At 30.3% G+C, this 21,221-nt stretch overlaps 2 protein-coding genes across 2 annotated transcripts; both read left to right on the plus strand.

Annotated features, from left to right (window-relative positions):
* The first annotated feature begins 869 nt into the window (after positions 1-869).
* On the plus strand, positions 870-10,638 carry LOC124936483 (polyribonucleotide nucleotidyltransferase 2, mitochondrial). Its single transcript, XM_047476985.1, has 18 exons — positions 870-1,244; positions 1,513-1,668; positions 1,756-1,926; positions 2,425-2,550; positions 2,631-2,792; positions 2,912-3,031; positions 3,321-3,458; positions 3,558-3,720; positions 4,196-4,321; positions 4,503-4,633; positions 5,590-5,809; positions 5,932-6,015; positions 6,759-6,838; positions 7,392-7,535; positions 9,207-9,549; positions 9,669-9,814; positions 10,277-10,399; positions 10,431-10,638. The coding sequence occupies exons 1-17, from the start codon at positions 897-899 to the stop codon at positions 10,385-10,387; spliced, it is 2,769 nt and encodes a 922-aa protein (XP_047332941.1). The 5' UTR covers positions 870-896; the 3' UTR covers positions 10,388-10,399; positions 10,431-10,638.
* A 4,411-nt stretch (positions 10,639-15,049) lies between these two features.
* Positions 15,050-18,166, plus strand: LOC124936198 (cysteine-rich receptor-like protein kinase 42). Its single transcript, XM_047476678.1, has 5 exons — positions 15,050-15,866; positions 15,936-16,385; positions 17,250-17,490; positions 17,557-17,701; positions 17,769-18,166. Exons 1-5 carry the CDS (start codon positions 15,098-15,100, stop codon positions 18,084-18,086), a joined length of 1,923 nt encoding a protein of 640 aa, XP_047332634.1. The 5' UTR covers positions 15,050-15,097; the 3' UTR covers positions 18,087-18,166.
* Positions 18,167-21,221: the final 3,055 nt, after the last annotated feature.

Raw genomic sequence — 21,221 nt, forward strand, 5'->3', positions numbered from 1 at the left:
TATATTTCTAAATGTAATTAAAAAATTAGATTTTTTTTTTTTATAGAAGGCTAATTTTTGTTAGAAAATTTTTCATCACAAAAGAAACGAAGTAATTTACTCGAAGATAAGAGAGGGAATAAACTCATACGGGATGATGATATAATAGTATATAACACATTTTACCTATCATTGATATATTTGATATTATAGTTCATCCTTGTACAATTTTAATTCAGGAGAATTTTTTTACTATTATTCTCATTCTATTAAGTTTTAATAATTTTGTGAGACACTATTATACAATATTCTCTATAAAAAAAATGATAAAACTATATAAACAATTTTTTTAATATTATATATATACCATAATATATTAAAAATTTATATTATTATACAGAAATAAATTTAAAATTCTTAAAAAAAATAAGAAAAATAAATAAATTAATTAATGTTGTTATATATTTAATTATGTTTATTAGTATTCGGGATAAAATTAGGTGGATGGACATAAATACCATTATTATCCCATTCTTGATCAACTACGGATCAAATCAAGGAATATCTGTCCCTAACATAACAATTATTGGAAACGGGTGAACTAATTTCCAAATTTTTTTAAATGAAAATAATTTTAAATAATAAATATCACTTATAAATAATAAAATATATATCAAGATTTTAACAAATACAAAATGTTAGACTTCAATGAATAATTTAGATTAAATAAGTTCAATGAAAATACCCTTAATTATAATTAAAAAGAAGAAAAACAAGTTTATTTAAATATTGCACTAAATGAACAATCAAGGGTTCTCTTAAAAGAAAATGAAAAACTGAAAAAGTTTTCACTATTTATACTGAAGAACCCTTAAACCCTAAACCTCCACACTATCTTTCACTTCATCTTCTTCTCCATGACACCTCTATTGAGCAGAAGATTTCCTCTTCGGACATCCTTATGGCATGCATTTGCATTGAATCGAGCTGGACATCGCATCAATTCCCATGGCCGCCATACCTTCTCTTCGTCGGCATCAACTTCAACACTCCTACCTGATTCCGAGACTCCTGTTGCCGGAACGAAGTTTCTCGAGACGTTTTCCGAGGAATTCGAGATAGGATCACGCAAAATCAAGTTGGAAACAGGGAAGATAGCTCGGTTTGCTAATGGTGCAGTTTTAATTGGAGTTGAAGAGACTAAAGTCTTGTCTACTGTTGCTTCTGCTAAAGGAGATGCAGCTCGTGACTTCTTACCTCTATCTGTATGTTTGATAACTCATTACTTAATCAACTGTTTTATTTTCTCACCGTAAGATCAGCTTAGGTAGGATTGAACAAAAAATGATTATGAGATGAGGTAATCAGTGGTTTTGATATCAACGACTGTTTCAAAAAATAATGTTTCTTATGTCAATATAACCATATTTTTAAGTCTCCGATGCTTTGATTCATAAGATATCATACATTTTTCTGTCAAAGCTTTGATTCATATGGTTCATCCATTTTTTTAATGATATTTATGGTTGTTAGGTTGAGTATCAAGAAAAACAGTTTGCTCAAGGGGTAATCCCCAACACATTCATGCGGAGGGAGGGGGCACCTAAAGAGCGGGAACTTCTATGTGGTCGTCTCATTGATAGACCCATAAGACCACTTTTTCCTGCTGGCTTTTACCATGAAGTTCAGGTTCTTTATCGTTGCTTTTTTGTCTGGTTCTTAATTGTATTGTATTTCTTTGTTATATTCTTTGTCTCACTGTCCCTGTTTTTATAGGTAACTGCAAGTGTTCTTTCTTGTGATGGGAAACAAAATCCAGACGTATTGGCAGCTAATGCAACATCTGCTGCTCTAATGTTGTCAGATATTCCTTGGGGTGGCCCTATTGGAGTAATATGTATAGGGAGGATATCGGGAGAGTTTATTGTTAATCCAACTATGGATGAGGTAATAAGCACCATATTTTAATTGTTGCCTGTGGAAGTCCAGTAATAAACAGTCAAGCTATGTGCATAGACACCATGCAGCTCTCTCATGAAAAGTATTCTAGCTTAGCTATAGTAATGCATTTGAACTTTTATCACCTACAAGACTGATTCCTGGTATCATGAAGGCTACATATTGTTCACCTTTGTTGGGCATCACATGTATGCCAGTTACCCTGTATAAACCATGCTTAGTAGAAATTATACTTGTATTCCCAAAATTTTCATATTAGCTTGAAATCATTGTTACTAATTATGAAATTCTATTCGTTAAATTTGTGCTCAGTCATTTGGTTCAGAGTGATGTTTCGTTTCTGTTTCATTTTATAATTCAGGTGGATATTTTGTCCCTTGATAACCTTGAAGCTATTTGATTTAAACTTTCTGCTATACATTTTATGTTTATTAAGAAGTGTTATTTTTCTATTAATATCAAGCATTGACATATGGTCTTATGCAGCTGGCTTTAAGTGATCTTAACCTGGTGTATGCCTGCACAAGGGACAAAACTTTGATGATAGATGCACAATCTCGTGGGATTTCTGAAAGAGATTTTGAGCATGCGTTAAGGATTGCTCATCCTGAAGTGAGTATTTGCATGACTACAATCAGAAGTGCACCAGATAAACTGATCACTGTTAAATATGTTATAGTTTTTCTTTCCAGGCCATAAAATATATTGAACCTCAAGTTAGATTAGCAGCTAAAGCCGGCAAGAAGAAGAAGGAATACAAATTGTACATGGTATCAGAAAAGTCCCTGGAAAAGATTCGGAGCTTGTCTGAATCGCCAATTGAAGCAGTCTTCACAGATCCTTCATATGGAAAAGTATGCACACTCTCTTTTAGCACCTGATATATTTGTTGGAAGTCAATTATATAAATTTTGATTTATTTATTTGATGACCTGTCACAATTATTGTTACTTATCCTTAATTCTCCATTTAGTTTGAACGTGGAGAGGCGCTTGATAAGATCACACAAGATGTAAAGAGGGTACTAGAAGAAGAATGTGATGAAGAAAGCTTAAAATTTCTGCCAAAGACAGTTGATACAGTTAGGAAGGAGGTAAGTTTATTCTTATACCTGTAAGGTTGGCTTTTGCTTATTCTAGTTTTAGATCATCATTTCTTGTTGTATCCCAGTGATAAAATGCTCCTTATGAAAGAGGAAGATAACATTCTATGTCAATACTTGCACCTTAGTTTTTTTTATCCCAAGGGAAGGGTGTCTCACAGTGACCTATGTTGTGGCCTTTTAATTAATTTCCTGTTACATTCACTTACTTTTTCTTTTTATAGTATTTTTGGTTTTATATCTAATAAGGATGGTTATGTCAACTTGCCTGAAATATCAGGTTGTAAGAAAAAGGATTATTGACAAAGGTTTAAGAGTTGATGGGAGACGTCTTGATGAGGTAAGACCTGTGTTTTGTGAAGCTGGAAACCTGCCTCAACTGCATGGATCATCAATTTTTTCACGTGGAGATACTCAGGTTAGTTGCTTGTTATTATCACTTGTATGTTTGAAAATGTTTATGTTGGTGCAAATTCTTACCATACCCACAAATGTATGCATCTAATGCTATTTACAGGTTTTGTGTACTGTGACTCTTGGAGCACCTCAAGATGCTCAGCGTTTGGCCTCCTTGGTTGGTCCCTCAACCAAGCGATTCATGCTCCACTACAGCTTTCCACCTTTTTGTATCAACGAAGTAGGCAAAAGAACTGGATTGAACAGGCGTGAAGTTGGGCATGGTAATGCCAATTAAGTTTTTACATTGCCATTTTTCAACAAATTGAGTTGCTTCCTCTAATTCTACTGACCAAAATTTATATCCTTAACTATGATAGCTGATAAATCTTCATTTGTTATTTTGGCCAGTTCTGATATCATTTTTAATTTTACCCTTAAGATGTATTGTTCATAATTAGCAGAAAACATAATTTTTTTTTCTCATAAGCATGTACAAATGAAGGACCTATGAACAATCTGTCCTGATTAGCAAACTAAGAGCTTGAATTCACTATGTGATGTACACTTTGGGATTTTTTGCGCCATTTTTCCCCCATGATGTGCATTGCTAGTTTGTCTTGTTTGCAACTTGTCTATTATTTATCAATTTCCATTGAAGTATTCTGAAACTATTGGTACTATTGATGCTTTGCATGATACTTCATCATCTATATATTCCTAGTAGCTAATTGATGCTGGATCATTTTATGTCCACAGGCACCCTTGCTGAGAAAGCTCTGCTTGCAGTCTTACCTCCTGAAGATGATTTAAAATATACTATTCGTGTTAATTCAGAAGTAATGGCTTCTGATGGTTCAACATCAATGGCAACTGTTTGTGGAGGTATGGATTTTCTTAATCATGGTTGTGTCTTTCATTTGCTATGTATTTCTATTTGTAGAATTACCTTACGAGCACTTTCAAATAAAGACGTTGATACTTCTATATCTTCGTGCACTATCATGTTCTTTCCATCAGCAATCCCCTGCTAAAATCATTTGCTATTTTCTGTGTCAAACTGTAGGCAGCATGGCTTTGATGGATGCCGGAATTGCTTTAAGAGAACATGTAGCAGGTGTTTCAGTGGGACTTGTTACTGACATTGACAAATCAACAGGCAAAATCAAGGATTACCGTATTGTGACTGATATTTTGGTGAGTTTTATTCTTGATTGTTTCGTGGTAACTTTAATTCAGAAGTTTTCCCCCTTATCATTGTGATACGAGATAAAGTTTAAGGGTCTTGGCTGAGCGATCAAGCATTGTTTTGGTATAATATACTCAATCCATCCCATTTTATGTTTTAAAAAGAAAATCCCATTTATCTCTCAGGTCATTTCATTTACTATTTAACAACACAATTTACAATTGATTTTAATTATTTATTCATTTCCTAATGAAAACTATTTCCCACTCCCGAATCCCAAAATTAATTAACATCATTATAACAATACTTCCTATTTATCTTTCTCTCTTTACATTTGAAGGGAATTTTGGTAAAAAATAATTTCATACCAAAACCTTAAGGATCCCATGAAATAGGAGAGACAAGTAGAAGTTAGGGATCAATTAATTTTCTGGAAGGCATCAAATTGCTGGTGCACCAACAGTTTGATAAAAAGCTATTTTTTTTTATAATTTAAATCATAATTTGTATTAAAACAAGATAAAAAAGCTCAATTTTGTGTCAAAAGTCATTCACACGAATACCAAGAAGTGAAGAAGCAACTATTAGACCGAGATTAATGATATGCGCATGACTACATAACCACAGGATGCAAAATGACAATAGATTAAATGAGTAATGAGTTAATAATCTAGAAACTGCAAGAATTATGTAGAGATCCTATCCCATGGTGCCTGAAGCTTGTTGTAAAATCTTTGTGGATGCCTGTAACAGTTAGAATGAGATAATAACACAATGCCCCAATCACAATCAATCTTGTATCACCACTGGTATCACAAACAGTGCCTCACTTCCCTGATTTTCATGAACTGGGGCCTCTTTGTCATCCTAAGAAGTTTGATTTGAAATTATTGTTTTTTAATATATATTTTCTTAATTTTTCCTTTATATAATTTCTTTATTATATGCTTTAATCCCCGACTAGGGCTTAGAAGATCATCTTGGAGATATGGATTTTAAAATTTCTGGCACACGTTCTGGAATTACTGCAATTCAACTGGATATAAAGCCTGCTGGGATTCCTTTGGACATTATATGTGAATCTTTGGAGCCTGCATTAAAAGCCCGGCTACAAATTCTTGATCACATGGAGCGAGAGATAGACTCACCACGTACTCAGGGTGAAAGAGCTTCTCCTCGAATAGGTATGTGATTGCTTCTTGCTGTTTTAGGTGAACTTGACTTTATTTTGTAAATCTTAATGTCTTCTCTGTTTGTTAAATCTTAATTTGTTAACAATTTTTGTAATCTACATTCTGTGCTGTAGTGACTTTGAATTACAACAATGAATCCCTCCGACGTTTGCTTGGGCCTCTTGGTGCTTCGAGGAAAAAAATTGAAGAAGAAACAGGTGGTGTTAATTAGGCTGCATTCTCTTCAGATTTTTGCCTTGCTACTTGAGAACTTCAGCAATTTGTTACTTTTGCTTTCTCTTACTGTTATATTGCTTATTCATCAACTTGTGTATATGTGTGGTTGAATATTTACCCAGATCCATCCTTTGTTGTGTTCTGCTCCCTCCTGTTAAATCGTACACTTGCCTTTTCTTGGATGTCCAATAAGCATGTCTAATCTCATGTAGTTGTACTTTGATGCCCAAATCTGGGTTTGGGCACAAAAATCCCCAAATATGACTTTTAGATAAAATGAAGTGTAAGAAGTGAGCTTACCTTGTCTTGGACTTGCACGAGGGTTGATCATGTCCCATGGAAGAGTATAAGATGCACAAACTCTTGTCATCATCAAGCTAAAAAATTGACTGTTTTGTATGCATTTAAAGTTATGTGATGATTCCGAGGGTTTCTTCATTCCTATTTTCACAACTCAATTTTTTGGCATTTCTTACTTGGTAATTACTTGAAAAAAATTCATGATTGCTTGGATACAAGCAAGCTTGGTAATTGCTCACTTATTTCTGAGTTGATTCATAATAAGTTTGGGACATCATCTTGACCTTTTGTACTTTATAAGCCTAATAAAGTCTAGAAGGAGAAGATGTATTCTTTTTCACTGGATCACTGATTGGAATTACCCAGAATTCTTAGAGAAATATCATGGGCACTTTAATAATGATAATTTCCTTCTGATATTTAGGCGCACGGATCTCTGTTGGTGATGGCACACTCACTATATCTGCAAAGAATCAAGCAGTGTTGGAAAAAGCTCTTGAGAAGGTACTCCTTCCTTTATCTTCAGTTATCATTTAGCAATCTAATTGAAAATTTAGTGTTATCATCCTTTCTTTTCCAACAATTTTTGATTTTTTTAAACTAGTGGAGCTTGATTGGAAGATGGAAGTTTATTTACTGACCAGCATGAACAGCCCATTTAACCATGACATTCTGTGTTTCAGCACTATTATTTGCTGAAGAACATAATCTCATATTTTATTATCTGTCTCTTTGTGCTGTTCCGTTGATCTTCTTCAAATGTTTTGGAACCTTCTTCTATACTCTTTTCTACTAAGCCTCTGCTTTCCTTTATATGTACCTATCTATATTTTAATAAGAAAAAAATTCCGTGGTGATCTTTTCAATTACGTTTTGCTTCAACAGAATACACGATTAATGCTTGTTCTTAATCTTCTGAAATGCAATAGTGTTTCTTCTTACTTCTGATGATTGACACCACATTGATGTGTGATTAGTTCACTTCTAAGCATTCTTTAAAAGATACTGTCTCACATCAATGATCAACCCAGATGTATGTGCATTGTTTGATCATCAGGTGGACTTCATAATCGGTTGTGAAATTGAAGTTGGAGGGACATACAAAGGAATTGTGCAATCAGTCAAAGAATATGGTGCTTTTGTGGAGCTTAGCGGTGGTCAGCTAGGGTTGCTGCACATTTCTGAATTGTCAAATGAACCTGTAGGTAACCAATTGAATTGCAACATTAATTAAACTATACTGTTTTTCCATTTTTAAGCTGATTTTTTTTCCTGATTCTCTTATTTGTAGTATTTATTGACTAGCAAGTAATGCCTTTGATAGTATGTCCAAGTCCAAGGCACTACAAGGGCCTTGTGCACCTTAAGATTTATTAATTTGCTAACTTGTTGATCATTATGAATGGGAAACACTGCATAGTAATGAATCCCTAGCAGCAACCTTTTTGAAGTAGTTAGTTAATGACATTACTTTGTAGGCATGTGAATGTATTGCAGAATGTACTATAACTCTTTAAGTATTATATTATCCCACCTAGCTCCTTGGCTGTCCACAAACTATTGGTTAATGCTTCTAAGTGATGTAATTACTTTGGAAAGAAGTTTAAATAATCCACCAGACTTTTAACTCCTTTTAGATCTTGTTCTGTTGTCTAAAATAGACCGTTCTATTTAAACTGGACTATGCTATCGGCAACATCATCCATTTTCGTTTGCTGTGTTCTTCTCCCATTTTCACAATTGAAGACTTTGCACAACTTATCAGAAGACTTGGCTAGATTGTGGGACTGACAGGGGTGTCTGTATTGCCTCATATATCAATGCAAAGAACTCTCTATGTCCTCTCATACTGTGTGTTTAGAGAGAGGAAGAATACTATAAATAGGCCAGACAGTGTGTTTTCTTGGATTTTGACTAAATTGGTATGTAAGAAGGATTGAAATTTGACATTATTTGCTTGCTTTTTATGGAGTGGTATTTTTTAGCAATAATTTGAACATGTGATGTAAGTCTTTCTTCGTGACTGGGGTTTATTCCCTGGGGCGGCTAGCACAACCCTAGATTTAGGGACTGACAGGAGTGTCTGTATTGCTATGCTATGATCCCCTTTATATCAGAGCGTTCTTAGTGAGAATTGAACCTTAGACATTTTGCTACTTGAGATACCCAGGAGTAGGGATGTAAATGAGCATAGCTGCTCGCGAGCTATTTGAATCTTGGTTCAGTAAAAAGGCTCGTTCGAGCTCATTCGTTAGTCTTAACGAGCCGAGCTCATTTAAAAGCTTGAAAATTTAAACGTGCTAAGATAGAGCTTTTAGAAATTCGGCTCGTGAGCTTGCAAACATGTTCGGTTAGAGGCTTGTTAATGGACTCGTGAACATTTTTGTTTAGAGACTCGTTTATATACTCGCGAACATGTTGGTTTAGAAGTTCGTTTAAAACCTCGTTTAATATTTATTAACCCCCCAAAAAATGTGAAGCTGTTCACCTAACCTGAAGCCTTCCTCTTTGTTGTGAACGAGCTCTCTAAACGAGCCGAGCTCGAACTTGGGTTGATGCAAGTCTTTCTTACTTGTTATTAGATCTGCTTTCCAATTAGTTCTTATTGATTCTGACGTCTCTTGGTTAATTTTATATAGCATAATGATAGGATTTAGATTAATAGTAAAAAATAAAGGATTTAATCTTCTGCATGCATGCCTGTTATCTGATGTCTTTTTTTTTCTCAAGTTAGAATGATCTTTTTCCCTGCTTGTTTGGCTTCTCTCAAAAACATTAAGTCTACTTCCTTTTTTCACATTGTATAACAAAAGGCCTTTAATTCATCAAGATCTTCCTCTGATGATATGCTTATGACATCGTTTCTCATTAGGTGTCTCGAGTTTCAGACGTGGTATCAGTTGGGCAACTTCTTAACTTGAAGTGCATAGGGCAGGATGTCCGTGGTAACATCAAATTATCTCTCAAGGATTTTTCAAACCTAAATAAAACTGTTCAAGGATTACTAAGACACTCAGTAGAGGCTCCTGTCCAGGCATCTGTTTGCAATATAGACAGGCAGAATGTAGATCAACATTCAGTTCTTGGTATTTTAAATAGGGATACAACATGCCAAAATGATGACACAAAGACTTCTCAGCCATCACCACCCTTTCTGATCCGAAGTGCAGAAGAGTGTGATGAGGAGGAGAAGTCTGTTGGCTTAAATAAAAAAGGTATATAACTGTCATTATGTTCCAAAACACAAAATATCTTAATTTCGATTTGGGTTCTGTCACTCAAAAAAGTATGTTAGGCAATTAATAATCTTATTATATTGATGATGATGTGGTAGGCGAGGATGAAGATACAGTTACGAGTGGACTAGATGCTCAAAAGCTAAAGATTGGTACACAAGTTATGGCGAAGGTCCATCAAATTCGTGCACGGGGAATAGTCCTGGATTTGGGGAATGGAATCAGAGGCATGTATCGGTTTGAGGTAAAAATCCTAACCTTGTTTTACTCTCTCTGAATGGAGCAAAAGAACTTGCCGTATTTGTCTACAATATTATCCAGTCCTAATATGAACCTATTTGGAAACTAGTATTTTGTCAATTATCTCAATCACATTGAAAGTCTTTCCTTTTTTTGTTTCATTATTTGATTTTTTTTTATCATTATCTAGAGTATAGTGTATTTTTGGTACCTATTAGAACAATTCTATTGGTACGATAAAAAAAACTTCCAAAGCTACATAACTGGACCTGATTCTACGATGATCAACATAAAAAAGTTGGTAAGAAAACAACCTAATGTATAACTAAAAAGGAGGATATGTTAGGTTAGTGAAGATGCATGATTTATGTTGATTTGATGAATGTTGTTTTTGTCTAGAGTGATCTATTCTCCTCCCTCCCTTTTGTTACTTGTATCTTATTATCTGGTGTTTTTGCGGTTTCAGGGAAATGATAGTACGCCAGAATTTGAAGTAGGGCAGGTATTGTGTATGAAATGTTCAACCTTTTCTAGCAAAGGCATTCCAGTAATGTCATTGGTGAAGGATGATGATTAGTTTCTTTTACGCGAAACGAAGTTAGTATACGAGGAAGATTGGAGAAGGTATGGTTTAAATTAAGTGCACTTTCAATCTTTAGAGCATTGAAACAAAATTTTGAATCATGAAGAGGCAAATTTACTTAAATAAACAGTTTGACTGGTATTCTTTTTAACTTGTTGTTGTGGGATTATTGTTCTGAATGTAATATTTGAGTTGGTTGCTCAAAGTTATATTCTTTTAGTAATATTTAAGGAAAGTTCATTTTTGCTTTCAAAACTTTTTATAAATGGCTTTGAGCTTTGTTATCTTTTAATTTTTTGGTTATTTTTGTTAAATTATTTTTAAAAGTTCATCAAGTAAAATAGTCAGTTCTCGGACCGATGAGAAAGAAAAACCGATTTTGTACTTTTTGAGAACGCTGTGTCTTTGCGACTAATTTTCGTGGGTTAAGCATATAGCCCGCAAACATACTCAAACAATTAAACAAACGAGCGAAACTTATCGTCTGAAGGGCTCTAACCCAGGACGTCAAAGAGGTTGGAGGTATCATCTCATTTTTTGCCAATAGATTAGAGGAGGAAATATATTTTCACTTAAACGATAGATGTGCATTAAATGATTTCACTATATTATAGGGCATATAACGGATTACCGTTCCGAATTTGCAATACTAATAGCTATTCTGTTTTGGATTGAAATCGAATTTAATATATTATATCTAACTTTTCTTTTGTATTTTTTTTTTCATCCACAAGCAATTTTTATTTTGTTTTTATTCCAGCAACTATCAAATTTTCTGTTTAACTAAATACATTTATAGTCATTATTGGACAAAAAAAAAATTCTTGACTAAATTATTTTATAATTATTATAAATAAATAAAATAAAAATATACTAAGCAATTAAATAAAAGAAAAATGTTAAATCATATTCAATCCAAATAGTTTGAAGTTTTTTTTTTTTTTGAATTATCCAACTTATCACTCCTAGTCGTGCCTATTGAATTTTGAAATATAAAATATTTAAATTTTCAGTATTTGACATGTGGGTTTGATTTGACAAGGCTCCATTATTATTATTATTTAGGGTTCAATAGTGTGCTTAATTTAAAATTGCTTAATATGAAGCTCAACTATATTATCAAAAATAGATTTTATTTAAAGAATGTGACAACTCAGAATTTATTAGGAATGCTGTGAATAATAATAATAAATGCAGTCTGTTTCTTTCATAAAAGAATAGTGGACAGGTGGTAGGAGTTAGGAAAGTCTACTATTAATGAAAAAAAGCCGAATTTCCTTTTAGTTGTTGTAGCCGATAACTTTGAAATTTAGTTTTCAAGATTTTAATTTGAAAATGACTTTTTTTTTTTTTCCCCTTTTATTCTAAAGTCTACACAATTGTCAATTTTCATAATTATTATATATGCCCTTTATGCTGGTTCCAACTTTTTTAAGTACCATACTGTCTTTTCAATCATTAATAATGAAATATAATTAACATCACAATTTAATTAACTAAAATTCCTAATAAACTTTAAAATAAAAGAAAATGAAATAATTAGTAGTGAAATAGAGATGAGAAAAATAAAAATAAAATAAAGAGATTTTAAGCTAAATTTATGGACTATGTAACACTAATTATCTAAATAAAATATTTTTAATATTTTCTTTACAAATTTGTCAAATTTATGACTTCCATCCCAATTCTTTCATTTATTTTCAATCACACAAATTGGTGGGCACAAATGGAAAGATTGATTTCAATCATTCTGTTAAAGACCAATCAACAAAAATTTGACATCTTCAAGTTCACTTCCACACTAATCAAACATAATTACCTGGATTTGTATATAGTTCATGCATTTTTTTCAAACTAATTTGGTATATTTTTCAAGTAAAGTTTGTGTATTAATAATGAGGGTTTATAATATTTTAGAAGGACTAGATTCACATTATTTTAAGTTAGATGTCAGCGTAATCTTCACGGATAATGAGAATTGAATATGTGATTTTTGATTTTTTTTTAAAATTATTTTTGTCATTTGATGTTTGAACTAACTTAGTATACGATACAATACTACTTTTATTAATTTATAAAAAATTGTTTGGTTTGAAAAATCGTTAAACATAACTCAATAATTTGGTTAGTAATTAACTAACAAAATGACCTGTTATAATTAAAATATGAAAATATACATAGTTTAGTTATAAATATATAAATATTTTCTTAATACTTAAGTTCTTAAGTATTAAATTACAATATAAATTATAGAAATGGTGAGAAGAAAGGTAAAATATTATTTTGATAGTTTGATTTAGTTTACATGAGAAATTCATATATTGAAAAGACATTGAGTGTGATAATAGGTAAAGACTAACAACACTCAATATGTTGAGTGTAAACAAAGCAAACATGTTGAGTACAAGTAAATTTGTACCAATTTAAGATGAAAAGATAATTCAACACTCCTCTCAAGTTGGGTAATACATGTTGAGATTGACCAACTTGTCACATACTTTCTCAAATCGACTTGAGAAGAGTTTTGATGGGAATGTTAGCTAGAAGAGGCTTGGACAACTATGAGAGCGGAGAGGATGTTGCCAAGGGGATGAGATGTTGATGACAACGAGTGACGGTTTGAATCGCCGGAGTGTCGCTGTATGTTGATGACAGTGAGTGACGTTTTAATCGTCGGAGTGTCGCTGAATGTTGATGACAGCGAGTGACGTTTGAATACCAGAGTGTTGTTAGATGTTGATGACAACAAGTGACGTTTGAATCGTCGGAGTGTCGCTGGATTGATTTTTTTTGTAGATAGACTATACCATATAGTTGGACGGTGATAATGTTTAAACAGATTAAGTCTAGAAAAAATTTGTCGAGACACAAAGATGGACATATCGGCCGAGATATAAAATACAGTTTTTGAAATGACAAAACTACCAAGAAAGAGCTCAAGAATGCTATGGAATTTGTCATAAATAATTTCGAAAAATATGAGATAATAGAATTATTTGAGTTCTCTTCCAATGGCTATTTCCACCATTGGAGGAGGCAGCAGAAAATTGTGAACATGTTTCTTCAAGATGAAAAAACATGCTCTAATACTATATAGAAATGTTGAGAAGAGTGGTAAAATATTATTTAGATAGTTAAATTTAGTTTATATGAGAAATCCATATATTTAAAAGACATTGAGTGTAATAATAGGTAAAGTCTGACAACACTAAATATGTTAAGTGTAAACAAAATAACATGTTAAGTACAAACAAATTTGCATCGATCTAAGATGAATAGATAATTCAACATAAATAAATTGTTATTTATTTTTCAAAAATAATATATACAATCATTTATTTTTCAAAAATAATATATACAATCATTTATTTTTCAAATTTTAAATATAATTATATTATTTAATAATAACTTTGTTTAATAATAACCTTAAATCAAAATATTTCAACCTACCAATAATTGAACCGGCAATTTGGTTGGATATTTTAATGTGAAAATTCATCTAATGCTTCAATTTAAATAGTGATTTCATTTGCCGCTCAAGAAAATTTTAAATTAAAAAACATGACTTATTTAAGATTGGTTTAAAAATGAATTATTAAAATATATTTTTATATTTAAAATAAAATTTAATAAAAGTAAGTAAAAAATATGTTATACTATAAATGAAGTGATTTGGAGATTAGAATCAAATTTAATAAAAAACTTTTTAAAAAAATCAAATTTATCTTTAATTTTTTAAATATTTATGATTTAAGTGTCTTATATATTTAATATAAGTATATTTTTACTTAAAATAATTTATTGTTTGGTGATGTATAGTTGTTAAGAAGTTTGGATTAATGATGCGCCTAATATGAGCATTGAGCAGACATACATACATAGTGGACTATCTTATTTAAAAAAAATTGTTGAACTTTAATGATTGTAGTCGTATGATGCGTATCATTCATAATACTATAACATTCATAATACTACTATTATGATATTTTATGAGATACGTTCAGGAAAGCCAATAGAGTCTGTCGTAAAGTTAATCGTTCTTCTCGGGAATTTACGAGTTTAATAGTTTATTAAGTATTATTTTTTTCTTATTTTTTATTTGTTATTTTTTGTTTTTTGTTTTTCGTTGTGCTTAAACGAATTTTTTTTTTTCATTTTTAATATAAATGGACATTTAAAAAAAAAAAAAAAAACAAACAAACTATATTTTCACTTAAAATATTTTTTCTTCTTCTTTCTATACCATTTTATTGTTTCGTTTGATTTGCTCTGTTATAACGGTCATTATTCAAGAACTCAATTAAGTTCGTATTTGAAGAAATTTTTAACAAATTGCATAATTGTTGTATCATTTAATCGGAGAATTTCATTTTTTTAAATATATATGCAATCCTCCCTTATTGATTTTAATTTTGTAGATGTTATATTTTATTAAATAATATAATTTAATAAAAATTAATTAAAAAAACAAAATGGATAGTGAAAGTCATGATAGGCTAGTTTTTTAATTTAAAAAAAAAAAAAAGGATTAGGCCATCTTTTTAAAAGTTAAAACTATCCACCAATTTTGAAAATTATAAAAATCACCCAATAGTCAAATACACAGGGCAGCAGAGCCAGACAAGATTTGCCTTTTAGCTTTGAATGAAGCTTCTTCTTCTTTCTTCTCCAGAAATGAAATTTGCATGAAATTCAGTAGTAGTAATGGCTTTCCAAAGAAAACACCAAATACCCAATTCTTCAATTTCACTTTTCCTCACTCTCATCCTCTTCCTCTTCAATTCCACACTCCCTGTACATTCCAATCCAAGAATCGAAGAATCCGGTCTTTTCTGCGGCAATTCCACGCCGTTACCAAACTCCTCCTTCATCCCAACCTTCGTTAAAGACATGGAAGTACTCTCCCAAATCATTTCCAACAATCACCATGCCCATTTCATTTCAAATTCCTCATCAAATTTCTCAATCTACGGCTTAGGACAATGCCACCATGATCTAACCCACACCGATTGCCTTCTCTGTTTCGCCGTCTGTCGCACGCGTCTCCCTCACTGTCTCCCTTCATCATCCGCCCGTATTTTCCTCGATGGCTGCTTCCTCAGGTACGACAACTACAATTTCTTTAACGAATCTACAGACCCAGTTAACGATAGAGTTAATTGCACCGATTCCATAAGCTTAAAGGTTGAAACTTTAAGTGTCCATCAACTGTTTGATAATTTGACTGAACTAGCTGTGGGGAACGGTGGATTTGGTGTAGGAGAGATTAAGGGTGTGTTTGGTTTAGCACAATGTTGGGAAACATTGAGTAGTGAAGGATGTAGAGAATGTTTGTTTAAAGCTGCCAAAGAATTGAAACATTGTTTACCTAGAAATGAAGGAAGAGGGATGAATGCAGGCTGCTATTTAAGATATTCCACCACCAAATTCTATAATCAAGTTCCTCATTCTCATCCCCTTAGGGGAATTTCCGGTAAGAATGAAACATTCATTCATTGTATTTACTTGTAGTTTCTGATTCAGGGTCTGGATTCTGAAACAGGGAAGGTGGAGATGATAATCGGTTTGGCATCAATAGCTTTCTTGATGTTAACATTCTTTGCTGGCTATGCATTCTACTTGAGATGGTCAAGGTTTTCAAAAGGGAATAGTAGTTTTCATGTCTCGAACTCATTTAACAAGATGGGTTTGAATTTCAAGTATGAGGTACTAGAGAAGGCGACGGATTATTTCAATCCTTTGATGAAAATAGGAGAAGGAGGAGCAGGTTGTGTATTCAAAGGGAAACTTCCAAATGGGGAAATTGTGGCAATCAAGAGATTGTTCTTTAGTAGTAGACAATGGGTGGATGAGTTCTTCAATGAGGTTAACTTGGTAAGAGGGATGAAACATAAGAACTTGGTTAAGTTGTTGGGTTGTAGCATTGAAGGTCCTGAAAGCTTATTGGTTTATGAGTATCTTCCTAATAGTAGTCTTGATCATTCTCTTTTTGGTAAATCCTTTTTTCACTCTTATCATATATTAATGTCTATTTTTTTGGAAACTATTTTGTATCTAGAATTTAACCTGGGTCATATTTGAAAACACTTTGTGGAGTTGAAATTGAAGCTGAGTTTGGAAGAAGTAAGTTATGTCTTAGGACATTATCTCATCTAAATCAACATTATCTCATCTAAATCAACATTAAGATAAGATATTTATACAAAAGATGTGTTTTCAATGAAAGTTATCAACGTTTTCTAATCCATACCCAGTTAGAGTTCCATAAAAGTGTTTTCAAATGGTATAGTTTGGAAATGGGTGTTTCTAAGTATCCTACTCGAATTGAGGACCGTCATAGTTCCCACTTCAATTTAATGCATTTTTAATGAGAATGGATCCACGACTTTTGAGTTTTTAGGCATGTCACTTGAACTACTCTAATTAGAGTTCATATTTTATCCCTGAAACAACATTATCATAGTTTTATGCGCCTTTATACCAAATGAAATGTAAATGGATTTTGTATTTTAAAAACAAATTTCCAAGTGAAACAGTTTCCAATAGGATAGGAGCCATTATTAATATTCTTTTTTAAAATTATTGAAGTTTGTAAAGTTGTCCCAAAGGTTAGTACTTATAATACAAACATTTGTAATAAATCTTGAACGCATAACCTAAATGTTGTTTAATGAACAACTGTATTGTTCCGGATTGAGATTGAGATTGAGACTCAAGCCGAACTAGATCTGAATAATGTTGAATAAGAAATTGAAGCCATAATCATCCATCAAGTAAACATTGAATTGGTAGAATCCATTATTATTATTACTATTTGTGTTCATGAAGATCTTTTTGCTTTGATTGGAGCTAACAGACGATGAAGAAAAAGATAGTCTGGGACTAAAATGGGAAGATAGGCTAAAGATAATAGTTGGAACAGCTGAAGGATTGAATTATCTCCATTGTGGAACCGAAACAAGAATCATCCATAGAGACATAAAAAGCAGCAACATCCTTCTCGACGAAGATCTCAATCCAAAGATTGCAGATTTTGGTCTAGCCCGATGTTTTGCACCAGACAAGTCTCATCTTAGCACAGGAATAGCAGGCACATTGTAAGATTCATACATAATCATAGTAACTATTAACACAAACTCAAAACTGCCATTGCTTCTTCTCAGAGGTTACATGGCTCCAGAATATCTAGTTCGAGGACAATTAACAGAAAAGGCCGACGTTTATAGCTTTGGAGTGCTTGTTCTTGAGATCATATGCTGTAGAAAGAACAATTCAATCATCAATGGCTCTGGCTCACTTGTGCAAACTGTAAGTCCTCTTAAAGTTAACTGCTGATTTATATTAATACTTATGATGATCATGATGTTTTCATCAGGTTTGGAAGCTTTACATGGGGAAAAGATTGGTTGAATGCATTGATTCTCGGCTGAAGGATAGTTATAGTGTTCGAGAAATAGAGAGGGTTTTGCAGATTGGGCTTTTGTGTACTCAAGCTTCGGTTAGTTCAAGACCATCAATGGCGGAAGTTGTTGAAATGCTAAGTGTTGTTGAAGGAGATGGGGAAATTCCTGAACCTAATCAACCACCATTCATGAATTCTGGTAGTATCAATAGTTTAGCTTCTAGACCATTAACTTCATCAATAGAGGCATCATCCTCATCTTCATCTGGTATTACTTTGATAAGTTCATAAAGATATGTCATAGAATTATATATATGTATATGCTTTTGCAATTTTTGTGGTTAAATTATTTTATTTTATGAATTTAACACCATTTTCATAAACATTTATGAAAGAATGTTTTTTTTAACATATTAATGGGTTAACTCTATTGAAACCATGAATGTCGGCATAATTAATAAATGGAGAAATATTTCAATTAAGAAATTTTAAAATGATATCTTAAAGTTTACTCAATTTTTAAATGGTAATTAGTTATTTAAAAAAAATTATCAGCTCTAATATCAAATAAATTTATTTATCTTAAAAAAAAAAAAAAAAAAAGTGAGACTTTAAGCATTTTTAGGTTTAACTACGCATCTATTCCCTGCATTTGCAGGAATAATGATATAAAAAATCGTGAAAAAAAATATTACGGTAAAAATGTGATAACATTTTTAATTTTCTTTTTAACCGTTTTAAATTTATGGGCGGGTCAACCCACAATCCGACTTAAGTATCCATTTACTCTCACGTATATATCCAAATTAATTACAGCTCTCGACCCAGCAATTCGAACATTTTAAAAATTAAGCATCATTATATATATATATATATAGATTAGTTTGAACTTATATTGTTAAAATATTCTGCGTATATCAAATTTGGTGTTGAAATTTAAATATAAAGTGTTATTAGTATAGTTAGTTAAAAGATTGTCCTTGTTTTTGTTTTGTTAGGTTGTAAGTTCAAACTATACTTATAGTTTTTTTTAATTTTATTTTTAATCGTTTTAAGTTTATGGACGGGTCAACCCACAATCCGACTCAATTATCCATTTACTCTCACATATATATATCCAAATTAACCATAACTTTCAACCCGACAATCCGAACATTTTAAAAATTAAGTATCATTATACATATTATATATATATATATTTATTTATTTGTAAATGACAGTTTTTGTGTGATATAGGTTTATTGTAAAGATACTAAAATAACACTTATAATAATCTGACCCTTTTTAAATTATAAGATTTTAATAAAATTAAAGTTCAAGTTTTAATTTTATATTTTTTTTTTCTAAAGACAAAATTGTCAAATTTCATCCACTCATGGTTTTGATTGGTTCTAACAAAAAGTACCATATTAACTTTTAATAATTAATAATTAAACAGAAATGAGTCAATTAAACAAATGAAAGATATTTTAAGCTAAATTTATGTTATATCATAAGTTAGGATTGTTCTTTTATAACAAAAGAAACTTAATAACACTAATTAACTAATAAAATATGTTAAAGATTTAAGATTTTTCATACAAATTTGTCACTTTTAGAATTTCATTGCAATTCTTCCATTTATTCTCAATCACATGTAATGGTCAATACAAAATAAAAAGATTATCAACCCAAATTTGATTTCGTTAAATTTGGAACAAAAAATAAATAAATAAAAACGACATCTTTAAATTTGCTACCACATTAACCAAAAATAAATATCTAAATCAAAATATATTTTTCTTAAAAAATTTAAAAGTATATTTTTTTGAGACTTCAAATAAGTTTGAATATATTAGTTAGATATTTGGTTTGTGTTTTCTAAGTGTCAAATTATGAATGTGTAATTCAGAACATTCTAAATTGATATTAAAATAAAGAAATACAATCATAAATGTTAGATTTAAATAATGATTTGATTTGTTATTCAAAATTTAAATTATTAAAATATTATAAATTAAGATTAATATAAACGAAGATTAGTAGCATCATTGTCTAGTATCAAAATAAAAGGTTATTATCCTCGTCAATTTTAAAGATTTTATAATTTAATTAACATTATACAAATACTTAATAAATGAATGTGATTCAAATTATATTTATCAAAAAAAAATTACAAACTAAACTTAACTTAAACGCCAGAAAATGTTAAAAATTACTGTGCTGTTGTGACTACTATCATTTCAGTAAAATTGTGTTATTTCATGCCTAATAATGTGTAGTGCCTATTGTTAAGACATTTTAAGGTAATGTTAAATTAAAAATTATTATATTTTATTTAATTAATTATTAATTATTTCACTTTATAGGAATGTATTAATCAAACTTGTATCCAATAATTTAGCGGTAAAATTATAAAGAAACTAATAATAAATACAAAAATTGTATTAAAAAAATATATATTACATTTGTACAAAAAAAAAAAATACTAAACAGCCCTAACATATTTACATTTAAAGGATAATTTGTCTCCTTAAACTTTATTTTGATTATCATATTACTTTTTAAAAAGTATTTGATTTTGTTATTTATATTAATAAATAAAATTTTAAAAAATTTATAAATAACTCTAAAATTTAAAATTTGTTATTTAAATGTTACAAACAAATTGGCTTAGTTAATTTATTTAATTATTAGTGTCATTTAAACAAATATTAATTAATCTTTTTAACTGTTATTTTTAACTATTTTAAATTTTTTGTTTTATTTTAATATTAAATTAAATTTGTTTATATTAAATAAATATAATTACTCTGTATTGATAATTATTAATTATTATTTTTGTTTAATAATAATAAGATATTTTATGATAAAAATTTAAAATATAAATAATATTTCAACTTTATTACAAACATTAAATAAATAAATATTTTTTAATGCTAATTATTTTTATTAATATTTTAACATTATTAATAACGGTGCTTAAGATATTTTGAATAAGGTTTTGTTTTGAATAAGGTTTTGTGGAATTGCGAATATGAATACATGTATGTATACAGCCATATATATGACATGAATCTTTTTAATTGTTATTTCTAATTATTATTTTTATTTTAATTATTTTTTAACAATAATAATAATAAAAAATTAATATTTTTAACTAATATAATTATTTAACTATACTAAAAACATTAAATCAAAATTTTATTCATTTAATACTGATTTTTTATTAATATTTTAAAACTATTAATTATTTTTATAAAAATCAATTTTAAAATTTAAAATTATAAAATATAATAAATACAAGAATACAAATTATTTATTTATTTAACTATTATTTTGATAATATTAATTTATAATATAATTTTAATTATTTATTTTTATTACAAAATATTTAGTTATTATTATTGTTTAACAAAATTTATTAAATATAATATCTAATAAAAA

This window comes from Impatiens glandulifera, chromosome 4 (genome assembly GCF_907164915.1).
Source record: "Impatiens glandulifera chromosome 4, dImpGla2.1, whole genome shotgun sequence".
In the NCBI taxonomy this organism is placed as follows: Eukaryota; Viridiplantae; Streptophyta; class Magnoliopsida; order Ericales; family Balsaminaceae; genus Impatiens; species Impatiens glandulifera.